This window comes from Neophocaena asiaeorientalis, unplaced genomic scaffold (genome assembly GCF_003031525.2).
Source record: "Neophocaena asiaeorientalis asiaeorientalis breed wild unplaced genomic scaffold, Neophocaena_asiaeorientalis_V1.1 scaffold11, whole genome shotgun sequence".
Lineage (NCBI taxonomy): Eukaryota > Metazoa > Chordata > Mammalia > Artiodactyla > Phocoenidae > Neophocaena > Neophocaena asiaeorientalis.
In genome coordinates, this window is record NW_020173124.1 from 3,588,749 (window position 1) to 3,606,827 (window position 18,079).

At 36.4% G+C, this 18,079-nt stretch overlaps 1 protein-coding gene across 9 annotated transcripts in view; it reads right to left on the reverse strand.

The window, feature by feature from the left end:
• QTMAN (queuosine-tRNA mannosyltransferase) overlaps positions 1–18,079 on the reverse strand; it is a 357,381-nt gene that overhangs the window by 318,884 nt on the left and 20,418 nt on the right. For all 9 annotated transcript variants that reach the window (XR_003003173.1, XM_024744092.1, XM_024744100.1 and 6 more), the window contains exon 2: positions 10,972–11,175. Coding sequence is in view for 8 of the 9 variants with exons in the window: in XM_024744092.1 (XP_024599860.1) it covers positions 10,972–11,150 (179 nt within the window). In the remaining variant the exon portion in view is untranslated. The remainder of the gene's footprint in view (positions 1–10,971; positions 11,176–18,079) is intronic.

Below are 18,079 nucleotides of genomic sequence, written 5' to 3' on the forward strand. Positions count from 1 at the left end.
GTGGCCATGTGACCCTGGACTGGCCAATTATGACATCAGATGCCTTTTGTCACAGTAATAAGTTCAAAGACCATAAGGTTTTTTTTAAAAAAGTGCTTTCACTCAATCTGGGACTTTGGCTACAACTGCCAAGAGTGGTACACTCTTTCAGATAGGGTAACTAGGCTGGTGAGATATAGACTTAGCTCTGGGAGAGATCCATTTGGAGAGAGCCAAACCAGAGGAAAGCAGAGTCAAGAAAACAAGAGGCCTAATCACTGGATCCAGCTTTGCCTGGAGTCAACTACTCTAGGACTTTCAGTTATATGAGCCAATACATTTTCCCTTATGTTTAACTGATTTTGAATTGGGGTCTATCATGTGCAACTAATAGGGTCCTGAGTAATAGAGCCATCAAAGGATACTCATAACCTAAAGCAAAAGCTCCCTAAATTCTTAACCTTGAATTCAAGAATGTTCATGAACTAGACAAAATCCGCCTTATCCTCCCAACCTGATGTTCCACAACTCCTCCTAACTCAGAATATGTTTGTGCTAAACCAAGATTTTAGAGATTTCCAAACATTTCCCAATTTTCCTGCATTAATACCTTTGTCCACAACACTTCCTTCTTCTACAGCACTCTTCCACTTCACCTCTATCTATTAAAATCTCTAACATCTTCTCAGGAGGTCTACCTCAGAGTTTCCTGAATGAGGATTAAACTCCCTCCTCTGTACTTCTTTAGTGAATGCTACCCTCTTTGCAGTCCTGACTCTTCTGTGTGAGGTCTATAGTAACATATTCAGTATTTAGTGTACATGTCTTATGTTCCATGCCCTATAGAGACAGATAGCTAACACAAAGGTCAAGCACCTTCTCTTTGAAAAGGCAGATATAATCATGACATTCTGAGGCTGGAACAGAAGATCCAAACAAATAAGTCATATCAGAACAACTTAAAAGATATAAGCACTACTGGAAAGAATTATTGCTCAAAAGTCTCTTAACTCTATAAATAAAAGTAAATATTCAAGAAGATACACAAACAAGATAAGGAAATAATTTCTGTATTAAATGAAGCAGTGGTTGATAACAAAGTTGAATGAGAGACAGAACAAATTTGTCTTTTGTGTTAGAATTCTTTAAATCTTGATCTTGATTTTAATTCCTTGTTTAAGACATCATAGAGCTCAGTAGAAGAAACCAAAACCTTTAGTTACAGATGAAAAAAATAAGACTCTAAGGTTAAAAAACATGACTTTTCCAAGGCCAAACAACTAATTGATGGCAGAGTTGGGATTAGAACCTAGAACTGCTGATTCCCCTACTACAGTATATTGTTTCTTTCCAACATGAGTGATTTATATTTTTTATAAACTCCTTTATGTATATGTACATTTAAATATATTTTATTGAAGAGTATCTGAAGATGCATTCTTGGACAGAGTCTAGACCAGAGGCTACAAACACAAAGGCCTAAATGGACCAGTTAAGTAACATAAATACAGAAGCAGGTCAGTATAAAACAATGGCAACTAGTTGTATTTGTGACCAAAGCAAAGAATGTCTATCTGTCTTAAAAGCAGTAAGAATTAAAAATGCTTAAATAATTGCAGCGGCCAAGCTAAATACTTCTTCGGGACAAATTCTGATCTCTCATTTATCCTATAGCTTCCACACCATATATTAAAAGGCCACTATTCATGGGTGGCTATTGCCAAATCTAAAAAGCCTTAAATATAATCATGTGAAATTTTACAAAATTATCTCACACATATGCTAGATTCTACAAAGTTTCCTGAACTAAGAAACATTTTTTTTCCAGAAACATTTTTATACAGGGGAAATTCCAGAAAAATATATTTTCTATTATCAAAATTTACATAACAAATGATGACTGATATCATAGTATGATTAATACAACCCATAAGAATAAGTGAGTAAGTGTATAAGGAATTCTTTAGTTTAATCCCATAATTCTGAGGCCCTTAAATGTCTCTAAGCAGTCTCTGTGCAGAAGAGACGATATCCCTGGACACATGATACTGGTAGTGCTGAGAGCTGAAAAAAATAAGCAAAATTAGCAAAGTCAATTACAACCATATTTTGTTTGTATTTTCAAACCCACAGATATGAAAGCATTCATTCAACCATATTTACTCAACAGCTACTATCTGCTAGGAAGCAAATTAAGTACTGGAGATAAAAATGGTAAACAAGACAAATATGGCCCTTGTCATCACGGAACTCACAGAATAATGAAAAAAGAAAAAAAATCAAATAAAATAATTACAAATTATATGCAATGCAATTAATATACATTAATTTAGGATGCTGAAATAGAGGGCTTGTTTTAGATAGGCTGATCAGGGAAGGCCTCTCTGAGAAGGTGAAGGATGGGAAGAAGTAAGCAAAGGTGTGGGGAGGGGACATGAGTTAGTGTTACCAGCTGAAGGACCAGCAAGAAGCAGCAGCACCTGAAGCAGGAAAGAGCTTGACATTTCAGAGTAAGTGAACAAGGCCAATGCCGCTACTACAGCACATTAGTGAGATGTCAGGGATCAGAGATGAGGTTGCAGAGGCAGGCAGGGCCCTATGAGCCCTATATGTAATCTGGATTTTTACGTACGCAAGGTGAAGTCACTGATGGTTTTTAATCAGGGATTATTTAATCCAAATTACTAGTATAACAATTGGATATACAGGCATTAAATTTTCTTTCAATCAACAGAGTTTACTAAATGCTTACTAAGTGTCAGCACTGTACGTCCACGTTTGCCAAGTTTGCCTTTACATCACCAGTGCTCGCATAGGCACTGGCTCTGGACGTAAAAGTTCTTAATACAGGCTGATGAAGGGGAAAAAAATGGAAATAAGCTTAGAAAAGAACCAAAAGATACCTAGTCTGGTCAAACCATCCCATCCTCCTGCCCTCTCTCAACTACATGTATTCAGTCACCAGGAATTTCTCCTCAAAAGGGAGTGTTAAATTTTGATGATCAGCATGAGATGGTGAACAAAGAGAAACACAGGAAAGACTGCTTACAGGAAAAAATTTACTAAAATATAGGATTATGTTCTTCAGAAAGGCAGAATAATGAAAGGGACATGTATGCTCTTTTGTAAGCACAAGACCTGATTCAGCTCCCGCCTTCTGCCTGCAGTTATCTTTGTGGGCTGGCTGGTCAGGAGGCCAGCAGGTCCATCATGTGAAAGAACCACAGAGTGTAAACAAAGAAGAGGTGCACAAGAACTGGCCATTTAATAAACAGGACAGTGTGTCCAAAGATGGTTAGGAGGCCAAATCTGATCCCAAGGAAATAGGTGAGCATGAAAGCTTCCCTAAGAGGGGAGGCTTAAGAGAAGGGAAGGGTACCAGGGTATCTGCACCATAGCTTTAGAAGCCCTGAATACAGGATGTCAGACACTCAGACCTGTGCACACCCTATACAGCTCCCAAAGCAAACATATTTCATTGACTAAGACCTTAATAAAAGCAGAAACACTTTCTCAAATAAACAAACAAATGTTGGGAGTGGAAGTGCAATGAAAATACCTAAAACAACTAGATTAGAAGCACTCTAAGATCAGACTCACAGTTTCAATTGTTATGTGAAAAATAAGCATGTGACTTCTAAAAGCAAAATTATGAAGGTCCTTACTCTAGAGCCAAAGCATTTTTATACAATAGTATGATTTTGCATCCATTTAAGGGTGTTTGGGGTTTTTTTGCTCTTTCCATTTCCTTCATTAAAAATAATGATTTTCTCTCCTCTGTAAAAGTGTAATAAACATCCAGTTTGTCTTTTAAAATACAGTTGTCAAATTTCAAAGGTTAAATATATGGGAGATTTATCCTATAGGTCTTTAAGGTACAGAGTCTGTTCAAAATAATAACATATCCTGATGCACTGTTACCTGGGGGCTGTATAGAATCTTAAATGTGAAATTTTATTTTATTTTTAAAATATGCTAGAAGGAATATTAAAAACATGCACTTGAAGTTCCACTGTTGTGCTTCACTCCTTGGAAGCAGTGGGTTCACAGTGCTTGCTACTAAGTATACAAACACTTTTGAATTAGCAGTTGACGGTGAGAATAAACTACGAACTCCGTAACATGAAAAAATGTTTTTCTTGCTACTGGAATACTTTACTTCTTGACAGCACTGAAAAAGAAACACAAAGAAAACTGGAAAAGATAAAGTCTGGAAACCCTCCTTTAGGATGCTTGTGACACAGTTTCCAGTTTTGCAATGAAGGATGTGTTACAGTAATTTAAAAGTTAATCATTCATGTGCATGTGTATGTCTTTGTATATGAGAGAGAAGAAAGTGAGAGAAAAGAGAGATAGGCAGAGAGAGACAGAGAAACAGAGACTGACTGAATGGTTAGTTATTTGGTGTACAGTATTATACTATTTCTGTGGCACTGGGGTCAGCTACATTTTCAACATAAAAGTCCAGATGGTTTTATACTGTCAATCAGAGGAGAGTTCACTGAGATGTAATATTGTGAACAAAGCCCTAAGCACTGTACAAATACTGGAAAGCTGCTGTGTGCACTGCCTAGACACAAGAGCAGATCGGTAGAAAAACAAACCAAAAGAGAATCCCACAATTAGGCAGTATAGGATAGGGAAGCTGGCCAGCTGGGCAACGGTGACAAGGAAACTCTCGGCCAGTTCTCATAAATGGAAGTCACATAAGGGTCAGACTATGGGATGCTGCATCGTACCTAATGATAATATTATTTACGCAGTGTCAGAACATCATCCAAACCCCAAGAACTGTACGCAACTGGTAATGATATAAGGGCAGTGAGCTGGGCAGTACTGGAATGCTGTCTCTAGCCAAGTTCATAAACCAAGTAGAGAACTTCACAGTATAGCAGTTTGAGGGTAATTTGGTAATGGCAGGTACTGAGCACCACAAACAAGAATGTTATTTTCATTCATGAGTTTACCCGAAGATCTTAAAAAAGCATCACATGTAGCATTTTACTTGGATTTAAAGAAAAACCTCAAGAGGAAAATTCAAATGACATGTGACTTCTATCGCTAAAAGCTAAAGAGAAATGTGCTAAGCAAAAATGAAAAAATCACATTCACAAACCTAGAAAGACTCTTGGTTCCCAGATATCAGCCTCCAATAAGTTTCAAGAACTATATCCCTTCTCAAGACCCCAAGAGGCACCACCACCCACTTCTAATAGAGAAATCTAGTAATATATTTTTTCATCAAGAGGTAGTCGGGCTTAATTTACTTAATTAACCTACTTCAGCAAGCTAATGAGATAGCATAGTGGTTAAAAGCATGGGCTTAAAAAGAACGAACAGTGTATGGCCTTTGCAAGTGGCCAGACTTGAGCTCAAATCACATATCTACTATAACTAGCTGTGTAACCCAGTGCAAGTAACCTGACTCTAAGCCTGAGATTCTACCTCTGCTAAACCAGGAAAACAATATCTAGCTTCCAGGACTGTAGAATGTCTACTACATGGTAAATGTTCAATATGTTAGCTATTATTACTATTATTTAAATCCATCAAATCTTACCTTGGTTATAGAGATGCAAAATGACTGCCCTTTGTATGCCTAACAATACTTCACTTACCTACAAATTCTTAACAAGTCATCACTTACTTTTATATTCCCAACTATGATGCACACTAATATAAAGATGTCTTCATGATTAAGATGGTATTAAATTATTCAGAAAGGTACATTTTAATAAAATGATGTTTTATTACTAAAGTATTATTATATTATTCAGAAAGTTATATCTTTAACAAGAGGTAACAATTCAAAACAAGATATAATTGCCTAGCAAAGTAATTGAATTATTAATTTATAAAAGAATTGTTTGAGAAACCACCACCTTCCTTATTAATTTACCTATATTCACTAGTTTAGCCATATCTTTATTCACAAAGGCTAGCTAAAAACATCAAACATACATAGGTACTTCATATCAGTTAAAAATGTTCACTCTCCCAAAGAAAGTTATGCTTAATGTTTCACAGCAAATAGTTCAATTAAGAACAAAAATAAATAAATAAATCACAGCTTCCCTGAAAGAGAATCTGCTTAATGAAAAGACACAGTCAAGGTACCATTTAAGAAAATGGCAAATCATAACAGAATTATCAACAATCAAATATCACCTTAAGCTTGAATTTCACTTTATACATTACTTGACCCAACTGAACTTTCATTCAGTTTATTTTCTATCCAACTATTTGCTTTCCTTGCCCCTCCTTAGACATTTAAAAAAAAAAAAGGTCAAGGGTTGGGAGTAGGGAAGGGAGATATAATGATAATCAACACCAATTAGGACTAGTATGACTACAAGAAACAGAAAACCTAAAAAACTAGATACTTGATCTCATGTAACACAAGTCTGGAAAGAGACAGAGAAGCACTGGTGTAAACCAACCTGCACGAGGACCCAGCCTCTGTCTGCTAATGGCGAGATTTTTAGTTAATGTAACAACAACTTTAATGATTATAATCCCATTCGGATTTTCTATTTCGAGTGAGGTGTTAGAAGTTATGTTTTTCTAAGAAATTATCCATATTGTCTAAGTTTGCAAATGTATCAACATAAAATTATTAACAGTATTTCCTCCTTTTTATTGATCTGTGTCATATCTGTAGTTATACTTTTTTCACTCCAAAAATGAACTGTGCCTTAAAAAATAAATAAAGCATGCCTGGATTTATATGTTTTATTATTTCAAAATCACTAATTTTAGTTTGTTCATCTCCATTTTATACATACACACACACACACACACACACACACACACATATATATATGCTTTCAATTTCACTATTTTTTACTCTTTTTATTGTTTCCTTCCCAGTACTCCTAGATTAAAGTAAGAGGAGCCCTGCCCTGGGCCAAGCTTTAGAAGGCACTGCATATCACAATTTAAAAAGACAATAATAAAAATAAATTTATTAAAGATGATGTGGCTGCGACTGTCAATTTAGATGCAACCCACATTGTGATATGCAGTATGTTATGACTCAGTTCTATTTTTTAGTATCCGTTATAATTTCTTCTGTGACCCATGAATTATTTAGAATTATGCTTTTATTTCCTGACTTACAGGGTTTTTGAGGAATCTTTGTTAATGATTTCTACCCTGTTCACACTTCAGAATGATTTCATCTGAGGGGGCGGAGATCACTGGCGGAGGGCTACTGGGGCCTGCTGCCTGCACTGGCAGAGCAGCTACTCCCCCAGGCAAAAAGGGCTGCAGAGACTGACAGTAGGAAGCTGGCCAGGGCACACAACAAGAGAAAGGTGAGAGGGATATGGGTGGGGCACCAACAACCTCTGCTACAGTAATCCCCAGGCAAGTATCTTCATTCATTTCCAATGCACTCTTCCATTGTTTCGTTCTTATAACCGCCTTTCTTGGCACCAAAGATGGCACCAATAACACTCTTTGGCACCTTACTTTTGGTCACTTGTCTTGGAGAGATTCCAATAAGAGGACACAGAAAGCTTCCTAATTCAGGTTAATGCTGCACAGTATTTCATTTCAAGAACGTAACATAACTCAGTTAACCAGTCCCCTTTGTGAAAACTACGCAGCCACGGCTTCAAAGCAAGGTGACCACTCTAATTTCCAAATCCCTCTCCAGATCCTCTCTTACTCTGCTCGGCTATGAACTTAAAATGAAATTTACTACGCTTTACAAAACATAGCTAGATGTTTTACGGACAGAGGGTTTTCAGGGTACTAGGTAGCTATAGCATTCCAGCCTTTCATCAGCCATTTATGGCAGCTCAGGTGTTTTGTACTCATCTTGTCATCTGCTAGTTGTAGACATCATAACCACAGTAAAATGCAGAGAAGGGGAGATGGCTTTCTCTTTTTATAAGTAAAGCACAAAATAAAATTAAAAAAACTTAGTTGGAAGAACCCCCAGAAGTAATCTACTTAAACTGAATTTGCCAGAATCCAGCACTAGCTTCAAGGAAAACTGGGAAAATCTGGCAGAGAACGGAATCATCATGACCGACTTAAGTCCATCAAGCTTCACTCCCAGGGGCTGGGTACTTAGCCACGCCAAAGAAAACTAATTCTGTTAACAAGGAAGAAGGGCTGTTAGGTGGGCAATGATCAGTATCTGCCACAATACCTCAGATGGAATGAAAATATAACTGTAAGCATCTGAGAGTGAAAAAAATGATTTTAAGTAAGAGCGATTCTTTCAGTTCAGTAAAGATATTGCAGAAAGAAAAAAGAACGAAATATCTTTGATGCCTACTCTAGGTATATTTTAAGAAAGTAGAAATGCTTGATGCTGGGACAAATGACTCATACATTTCAGAACATGAAATTTGAGGCCCATCCTCAGAAACATTTTTCTGCATTTTGTGAAGTTTCCAGAAGGCAAGGCTTTAATAAAACCTAATAATTACCAAACTACTTTTGAGAAAAATAAATTGTGGAGCTTTTGTAATCTATAATAAAAGTTAAACAGCTCTAAATGTGAATCATGATGTATTCTTTTCACTGTCAAGATAAAGCAGAATCAAGCTGATTAATTAGGCTGGAGCAATTTATTCTTTTAGTAATAAAATATTACCCAGATAACGAGCTTATAAAAACAATGACTATGTGTACAGATGTTGAAAAAAAATAACCTGTGTACCTACATTCAAGGTCTTTCTTATCAGACACATTCCTAGTAGTTCAGAGTAGTTTTTGCATGGCATGCAATATTGGTGCTTAATCATTTTATCTTTATGAATTTTGGTGATTTCATTTGACAAATGTACAAATAGAGTAAGTAAATAGAAATCAAGAACTTTTCATATCTTTAAAAGTCTCCACAGAGATCAGAATTATCTGGTGTAACAAAACGTCATTCTTGCACTTTTATCTAGGGTTGAGTGAGCATATTTTTTAACTTCGTATATAAGTTTTCAAGCTGCTGCTGTTTCTTCTAAAAGTATTCAGAAAGGTTATTTGGTAAAGAGTAGATAAGTTATCGTTAGTCAAATATAACTGTAAGTCAGACTGGTGAGGTATATGTTTTAGTGAAGTCTGATTAGATTAATAAGTACCATTAACTGCAGCTTAAATGGCTGAGTCTGAAAGATCACAGATACCACTGTTAGGACCTGGAGGTCCTATGGCTATCAGAGAGTAAAACTTTATATTTTATGACACCATCTTTCAGAAATCTACCTCCCAAATAAGACTGCTTCAAAAAGCAATGTGATGTTTTACCTCAAATGCTTCAGACCTCAAACGGAGTGGGGAAGCCACGGGCACAGAAGTGTTTGTTTGCATGCTATCCACACACATATATTTGTGATACAAAAATTCCATTCCAAAACACTGCGTAATCAAAATGAAATCTAACAGCAGATACAGAAATGGTTTGTTTCAATGCTCAAATCATTGTAGAAATGTATATCATTTGGTATGTATGAATGTATTATATCAAATGGTAATGTTAAATGAAAATGTGCCATAAAGCCAAGGATTACTTGACCTTAAGTAATATAATGCAATTGCTGCTGAGAAAACACAATTAAATGAGATGTGAAAGCAACTATAAACAATCAATTTTAGCACAGCAACAGCGCTAAAATCCTGTTTAGCACTGTTTCAAGGCAACGACTCACTTGTCATTGCCTTGAAAACTTTTGTATTGATACATGCACTGAAATTTCTAATACTACTAGTGAATCCACAATACTCACTTGGTGATTATCAGAATATAAAACATTAAATTATGTAAGGAAAAATACACTTTAGATTATAAAAATACAAAATTCTCAATATGCCCCCAAACAGCTTTTACCTTTATAATCCCAAGCAACATGACCTGAGTACTCACTGCTGTTCCATCTGACAATCTGAATTCTCAGAGGCGACGCATGGCTTTTATACACCAAATGGGTTATTTTCTGAATCCCCCAAATTACTACTAAGAACAGCAACCTACATTTAAATCTCAAGCTGCTGTCTCCCTTGTCTCTGCCCCACCTTACAACCAGCAGCAGATGGAAATGGCTGCTGACGCCAAGGTGAGCACTGCAGCTTGCAACGTGCCCTTTCTCTAACAACCTAGCTGCTCGAACTCCATTCATTATCAGTCTGGCCCTCCCGACTCCTGCCACCACCAATGCAGTCCTACACAGAAGGGCCCAGAACGGTAAGAACATCGGATATGTAAACCACAGTAGGATAATCTTCCACTATTTAACCATCAGGAGACATATGGCAGTAAGGATATTCAGGAGGATTCCATTCTACTGTTTCCTTAAAATGGAATCGGTATTTCCCATCCACACTTTTCAGTGTGTCTCGTAAGCCCTTCTAATAGGTCCCCCTAGTTCCCACTTCCTAACAATTCAAAATTCAAAACTGAGGCCTGTGTCCCCCAAATCTATTCAACCTTGCAGACAAAGCAAAGTTGACCAACTCTACAAAGCGACGTCCAATTTGTCACAGTCAAAATCAACTTCTCCCCTTTTCATACTCTCATGACACTTTAAAAACCACTCATCTCTGAATAGTCTTTAAAGCCTGTAAGGGCACAGGCCTTGGTCATATCCATCTTTCCAACATTAGCTCCTAGTACAGAGCAGACACCCTAAAACAGCATACTCACTAAAAGAGGCATGGGAGGTTATGGAAGCAAAAACCGAATGTGTACAAAATCAACTCTCATCTCAGGCCAAAACATGTCATCACACACCCACACGTGCACGTGATAAAAGCACAAATGAGAAAAGGCACGCAGGCTCTAAATGAATCCACTTTCCTACCGACCAGGTGTCCTCAGAGTACGAATGTACTCGGCTGCTGTGCTGTCGCTAAAGGAATAGCTATTGGAGTCATTCTGACCAATTCCATAGTTGGAAGAAATCTCACAGAGGCCAACAGAGAAGCAACCTCCTTAGAACAAGTACATTTAAAACAGGCTGGAGATGCAGCCTGGGCTCTAATTACCTGTAATGCTCACTGGTGGGAATATTCTGAGAGAAGTACAAAGCCGATGTCCGTGCTCTCCAGTGCCATTTCTTTGCAGGAAGAGTATAAAGAACACAGTATTCTAACTCTTCTTGAAGCAGATCCACCAGCTGTTTATGGGACCCTCCATAGAATGCCTCAATGATGAGAATACTCATTGGCCCTTTCAAATCTTCACAGATTCTAGATATTAAGCAAAAAAAAAATTTGTATAAATATTTTCAAATAAATATGTTAAAATATTATACCCAGAAAGCAAATAAAGTCGTTTACAGACAAATTACTTTTTAAAATAGGCTCGTCCTGCTTTTTTAAAAAGTATATAACACTTGAGGTTTGTACTTTGGAATCAATATTTTTATACCATTCATGTTAATAAGAGGAAATAAAGATGCTTTATTTTTCTGATTTCTGTTTTCTTCACGTCTTAAGATTACTTCCACAATGACTCAGTTTTTTCTCCTACCCAGGAAGTTTAGAGTTCTCTCCCGCTGTGATCACTCACTTCCTGGCTGGAACGGCTATGACACTGACTCAGGAACCTCAGCACTGGCTTGGCCTAGAGCTCTATCTAGACTTGGACAGTCACTGAACTCATGTCCTAACTAACACTTTCACTCCAAGAGCCCTTCATTTGCATGGGCCTTTCCAGTTCAGGAATTCTCTGATTCTGGAACTCTCATATTAATCCATCTTTAAATTCATCAGCTACCAATGCCTCCAACGAGTCCATATTTAGAAGACAGCACACTCATATTCAAATCTCTATTCTCTCGTGTTAAAAATCTTTAGGATACAATTTCTTGAGACGCTTGACCACTTCCTCAGTATTGTCAATATCCCACCCCCAAAGGAAGACCGAAAAAGTAGGGTAAAGCTATGTGCTTGTGAACCAGCAAAGTTTCTACAACCTTACTTTAAACAACAAAGGCATTAAGAGCGATAAAGTAACATTACTATTAAAGATGTGGTAAAATTTTCACCACAGAGAATCGGCTGTCAAGCAACTTTTTACTTTAATAATATCACTTTTGTCAAAGTGCTCAGTGAGATAAAAATATATGTATGAACGTAAAAACTTTTATATATTTCAAATTAGATGCTATTTCCTGTAAGAAGTAAATAAGAAATATCACTTGGTACATAACAACTACATTGTTTAAAAATATTCCAGATGTTTGAATTCTCCTTTATGACTTAAGTAAACACCACTCGTTCAGCAAGCATATTGCTTTCCTTAATAATGTTGTTCCACAAAATTATTAGTCTCAAAAACTCAGTGATGCTCCTAACTAAGAAAACTGTGCTTTACTTTGCTCAGTCAAAGCAATGCCTGCTTAAATTGCCTTTCAAAGCAAAATGTCTCAAACGGTTCTCAAAAAATGACTGAAATGAAAAAAGCTTACTTCTTGATGTCTTAAATCTTCCAATGAGCATTTTTGGGGAAAAGATACAAACACATACTTCACTTATCTGTAAAATAGGAAGCAGTGCTCCTCAGGTGGAAAAGGTATGAGTCCTGGGGTTAGGGAGATACAGGTTTGAAGCTCAGCTCTGTCATGTCCTAGCTGTAGGGCCTTGGACAAGCTACCTAACATTGTAGGACTTAGTCTCACCTTCTCTAAAATGGGGATAAAAGTACTAACCTCAGAGGTGTGATGTGAAGATAAAATTGAAGCATAGCAGCTGACAAACAGAAATAAGGTATTTTGCCCCTCCCATTATTAGGATAAACCACCTTACTTAAGGAGTAAAGATAGAATCCTCCAGCATTTTAAAATCAGGTCTTTTCAAACACAGCTCCCTATTCACCAAGGAAAGGTGGGAAAAGTAGATATACACATGCATTTGAAAGGCAGTGGGTGTTACCCATTCCCCATCAGCAGATTGTATTTCAAATACAAATTTGAGAGTACTGCAGATTTTGTGGGCAAGAAGTAAGCTCAGTGACTGCGCTATGCAGCTCGATTTTTTCAGGCTGGCTGGTGACTTGAACTTTATAATGCTGTATTCAGTAAGTTAACAAAACAGCCTCCAGGTTTAACAAAATGGTAGCCAGTAACCCTTCAAATGAAGGAAACTTCTAGAAAGCAAATGAAAAACTAGTGAAAGGCAATTGTGAAAATTATATCAAAGGTTTCAAGAAAAAATAAAAGCAGTTTAACACTAATTTGCTTACTGCATCACATGACAGATATCTGCTATCTTGCTTTATTTCCTCTGACCTAACCACACTAAGGTGTATATGCTTAAAAGGTTCTTACAAAAATGACCTGAGATATTTCCCCAAGTGATGGAATGTGATATAAACCACTCTAGAGAATATTCCACTCATATATAACCTCAAAGAAAGCAACATTAATATTTGGAAAAAAACAAGCTTTCTGATTCTTCATTGCTCTGCCCTTTTCCATGATTAATCTAGAGCACGTACCATGCCCTATAGTTACAGATGTTTCTTATGGGTCTGAATCATGAGTTATCTGCAAACTATCAGCCACTGTGGAGGCAGTACGTGTAGGTGCTGCTGTAGATTCAAGACACTCACTAAGCAGAACTGAACACCAAGCGTGTGGGAGGTTGAAAAATAGAAAAGCGGAAAAAAGATTATAGTTATAGTAGATTTCCACCCCTTTAATAGCGCAGTAAGAAGAGTGAAATGTACAGGTTTGAACTAGCGTTTACTTGAGCATTCTTCTAGTGGCCAACGGGTGTGCCTGCATTTGGGGTATTTTTATAGGGAAAGTAACTATGTCCTACCACCTCTGAAAACTATACTTAGTGGCTTTGATTCATGGAAATTTGTTCTGCTTGTTTTGTGGAGACAGACATATCCCGGCAGTTCCCCCTTTTACTTCTACTGCAACTTTTGCAGCAAGAAGAAATTTTGTTCTTCCCCTATAGTCTTCTTTAAGCACAAGCTGGAAGAAAGATGATTCCCACTAGGTGCAAGCAAAAGAGGGGAACCTGATTTTTAAATATAAGATTCAAACCAAATGTCATTACAGCACATTAAAGAACTGCTCAAATAATACTTTCACTGTGCTTCATTGAGCTTTGTTTTAGAAAACACTGCTGGAAACATGAGCAGGACTTGGGAAAAAAAAAAAAAAGACACTGTGTTAAAAAGGATTTTTGCTGCTACGCTGGAATTTACTAAAAGATAAAGGGAGTACACCATTTGCCCATTTTAGCAGTAATCCCAGAAAACTGAAGATGGTCACCTGACATAATAGATTCTCAGGAGCACGCCAGGTAAATACAGACATTTTGCACCACTAGCAATGGCTACTGGAGAGTGAGTGTTTTGGAGCAGCAGTAACAGGGCCTCAACACTGAAAGTCCTCACTCCAAGGGAAGAACCGGGTCTCCTCCATGGCAGGAAGCTGCGGCCAGGTGTCTGCCAAAAGATGCTGGGTGAGCCTACATGCAGCCAAATGTCTTACATAGGCGCCTGGATTTATGAATCTGTTAAGGCATTAGCACATGTACCACCACAGACCTTAAGCCCTGAAACAATTAAACGGAGTAAGTATATTAGAATTAGGGGTATGGCATTTTAAAAGGAAGAAACAAACAAACAAAACTTCCCACATTGGAGAATAAACACCAAACAGAAAGCCCACGTCCTTTCTACATGACACTAGAATGATGATATTTTATGAGTAAATGGTCAACCCATTCAAACTCCCTAAAAGAGCACAAAAAATGTTCCAGAAAAATTTTTATCAGCTTTTAAGTTTTTCTGCTTAAACAAGTAAGCTTTAGTTTTAAAAAACCTCATTTCTTCAGCATTTTTTATTCCCCAGTGACACCAGATGAATGAGAACCTGCTACACTATTAAAGCTTTATGAAAGTTTAATTCATTATCAATACTATGATTTAATGATACGTGGTTAAATGCTAAACATTAATTTAGCAATATAAAAAGAGTCAAAGTGATAGCTAGGACACAGGAATGTTAAACCACTTCAAGTTCTATTTAAGATTACCAGAGGTCAAAATGACCTATTGGAGAATTATCTGCCTTCCAAAAATGTACATTTACAATTAAGAGGGAATATAAGGTGAAAAATCACAATAGTATTTCATATAAATATTTTGACCAAAATGAAAAGGTGCCATTAGAGTCATCTCAATTAAAAATGAGTAATGCATTATTGATAAGATCACCAAGAACAAAAGTAGCCTGAAACCAATGCTGTGAATATTTTTAAATTTATATTAAAACTTTTGTCATCGTACCTGCATTTATTTTAAGCTTGACCCAGTTTCTTTATTCCTTGAGCCATGATCATTTTCAAGGTGAACTACATTTTTGTCTACCTCCTCCAGCAGTTATAACTGCTGTGGTAGTTCAGTTTTTTGTTTTTAAACAGTATAGCTAAAGGAAATTTGCCATATGCCACTGATTTATTGAAAAAGATGTGCCAAGTATAAATATCTCATGTGGATTTTTAAAAACTAAAGCTAAGTCACATTAGAAACCCATAATTAGCCCTCATATATGATGTCAATGCAGTTACCTATAATATTCAAATAATTTTCCAACCAAATACCAAGTAATAATTTTAAATTAGAGGATGTGTTGTATTAATATATTCCACAGACACCTTACTGCTATTAGTTGTAGGAAGGTACGGTTTCAGTGATGATGGTTTTAACGATTTTAATCCCACACACATGAGAAATTGATTTCACAGGCTAATCCACACATGGCTTGATACCTTAAACTTCAATCAATTGCTGAAAATATATTTTCTATTTGCCTATATACAGTACTTGGAAAGTTGAGCTTGGCAGAGCAAAAATAGAAAGCTTAAACACAAAATGGTGTAAATTGAGGAAAGCAGAATTTGAGTAGGATTTCCCGATAGGTCATCAGAGGTTTACCTAGTATTTCCTAACTGACCCTTTCCCCTCTTCCCTTCTGAACCTCCAACCACCAACTCCAACATACCCAGGTTCTACTTAAAAAGCAACCAATAACCCAGCAGAGTAAAATAGGGCAGTACTGAGAAAAGTTCGTATTACCTTCCAGCCCACTCACTTATTTTAATGATTCATCAGGGAAACCCCAGTTGTTAAAATATACCTGAAATCTCACTAAACAAAAAAAAAACCAAGCATGAAAAGATTTCTGCTTTGAAACATGTTGTCATTGATTCCCCTAACAGAACCTATTAAGGGTAAATGTGTAGTAAAAATATATTTTGCTGAAAAAGTTTCTTCAAAGTACTATAATACATTCTATTATGACATGGGGGGGGAAAAGAGACAAGGATAAACAGATCCTATGAAAAAGTTATTATAAAAAATTTCATAAAAATCATGCATAGCAAATACATCCTAACCCCTAAAGCTTCAATGTAATCTCTGAAGACTGATAAATAATCTCACATTGAATGCAGTGCAATAAACTTGCAATCCTAAAACTATAGGCATTCACAATATTATACACAAATAAAGAAAGTCTGACCAATAGTAAGGCATGAAATTGGATTCCTGGGCATTAATTTGAATTGAAGATAACAGAAACTGATCATTATTCCATTTGATTATGGGGCATACAACCTAACATTTATGATAACTTGTATACTACTGTGTACTCAAATAGCAACATTTTTTTTTAATCTTGGGTTCATACTGAAAAAGATGTAGCACTCTAATATTCTATTCCCCCACAAGGCTATGGATATTCTAATTTCATCAACTCTGACTTTTGTTTCCTGCTGTGATAACTAAGAAGTGAGGACTTACGCACCAAAACCAAGATTTGGTAAGAAGACTTATATGCCACACTATTTGTGAGACAATTTAAAGCTACTTTCAAATGTGCTGTTCCAAATATATGATTTGCAATGATCTTTTAACATGTGCTCTTTTTAAAATTACAGTCATATATGCATATATGGCTATTTAATTTTCCCTGACAAATATTTTCATTCTTTCTTGATTTGGGATTTAACTTTCTGCTTAAAAATATCCATCACTTATGCCATGACTTGAATTAATACAAAGTCTTCGTTATAAATATCAGTTCAGTATCAAAGGCAAATTCGACAAATACCTACATGTACCGACAGTATGACATCATTCACTTGTTTTCAAATATGCCTAATTTCCACAAACAACTAGATATATATATATGTATATATATATAAAAAAAATTCATTACCTTACATTTTGTAGAGTAATATTCCATATTAATAGCAAAATTATAACTGTGAAAATTTTTCTCTTAGTGTACTGCTTTAAATCCACGGACAAATAAAATATTAACCCTCTTTCAATTTTTCATTGCTATCATTTTCATGAATAATTTTAAACTATAAAAGTGCAACGAATTAGTTCTACTGAATACTAAAAATATTTTCAATTTGCTGACATTTTAAAATGTGGCAGTGTATTTATGAATCAATTTGAGATTTTATACCAGAAAATTATCTCATCACTCATTTGAACTATTGCATTACCCTTTTAACTAAGTCTCCACGCTACCACGCAATCCAGTTCCCATCACACCATTTTCCATAATCCAGCCACAAATAATCTTACAAAATGCAAATCTGATCATGAAGTGACATGTTCAAAAACCTTCCACATCTCCATCACCTAAGGACAAAACCCAAGGCGCTACACATGGCAGTTAAGACCTTCCTTTTCTGGCCTATTCCTTTCTTTTCACTACAGCCTTGCTTCCCTTTCTCTGACTTCAATCCTCTTCCCCCACTTCCCCAGGATCATCGTAGTAATACCAAGTACTCACACTCACATGTGTGTATTTTACACTTCTGTGACTTCACACCTTTATCTCTTTTCCGTCAGCCTTTTCTTCAAGTTCACCTGATGAAATTTTCTTAAAATTTCTGCATGTGAATCACCAACTCCAAGAAGCCTTTCCCAGAACTTCTCTTAAACATGACTTCTTTTCTACTCTGTACAGTAGCATTTTACTTGTTTCACTCTATTTCCATGTTCTGCTTCCCTGTGGGGCTGTAAAAAAGTTGGAGGATGAGGATCATGTCATTATTTTCCTGGGGGTTATCCCAGGATCTGCTATATAGTGGATGTCACTAAGTTTTT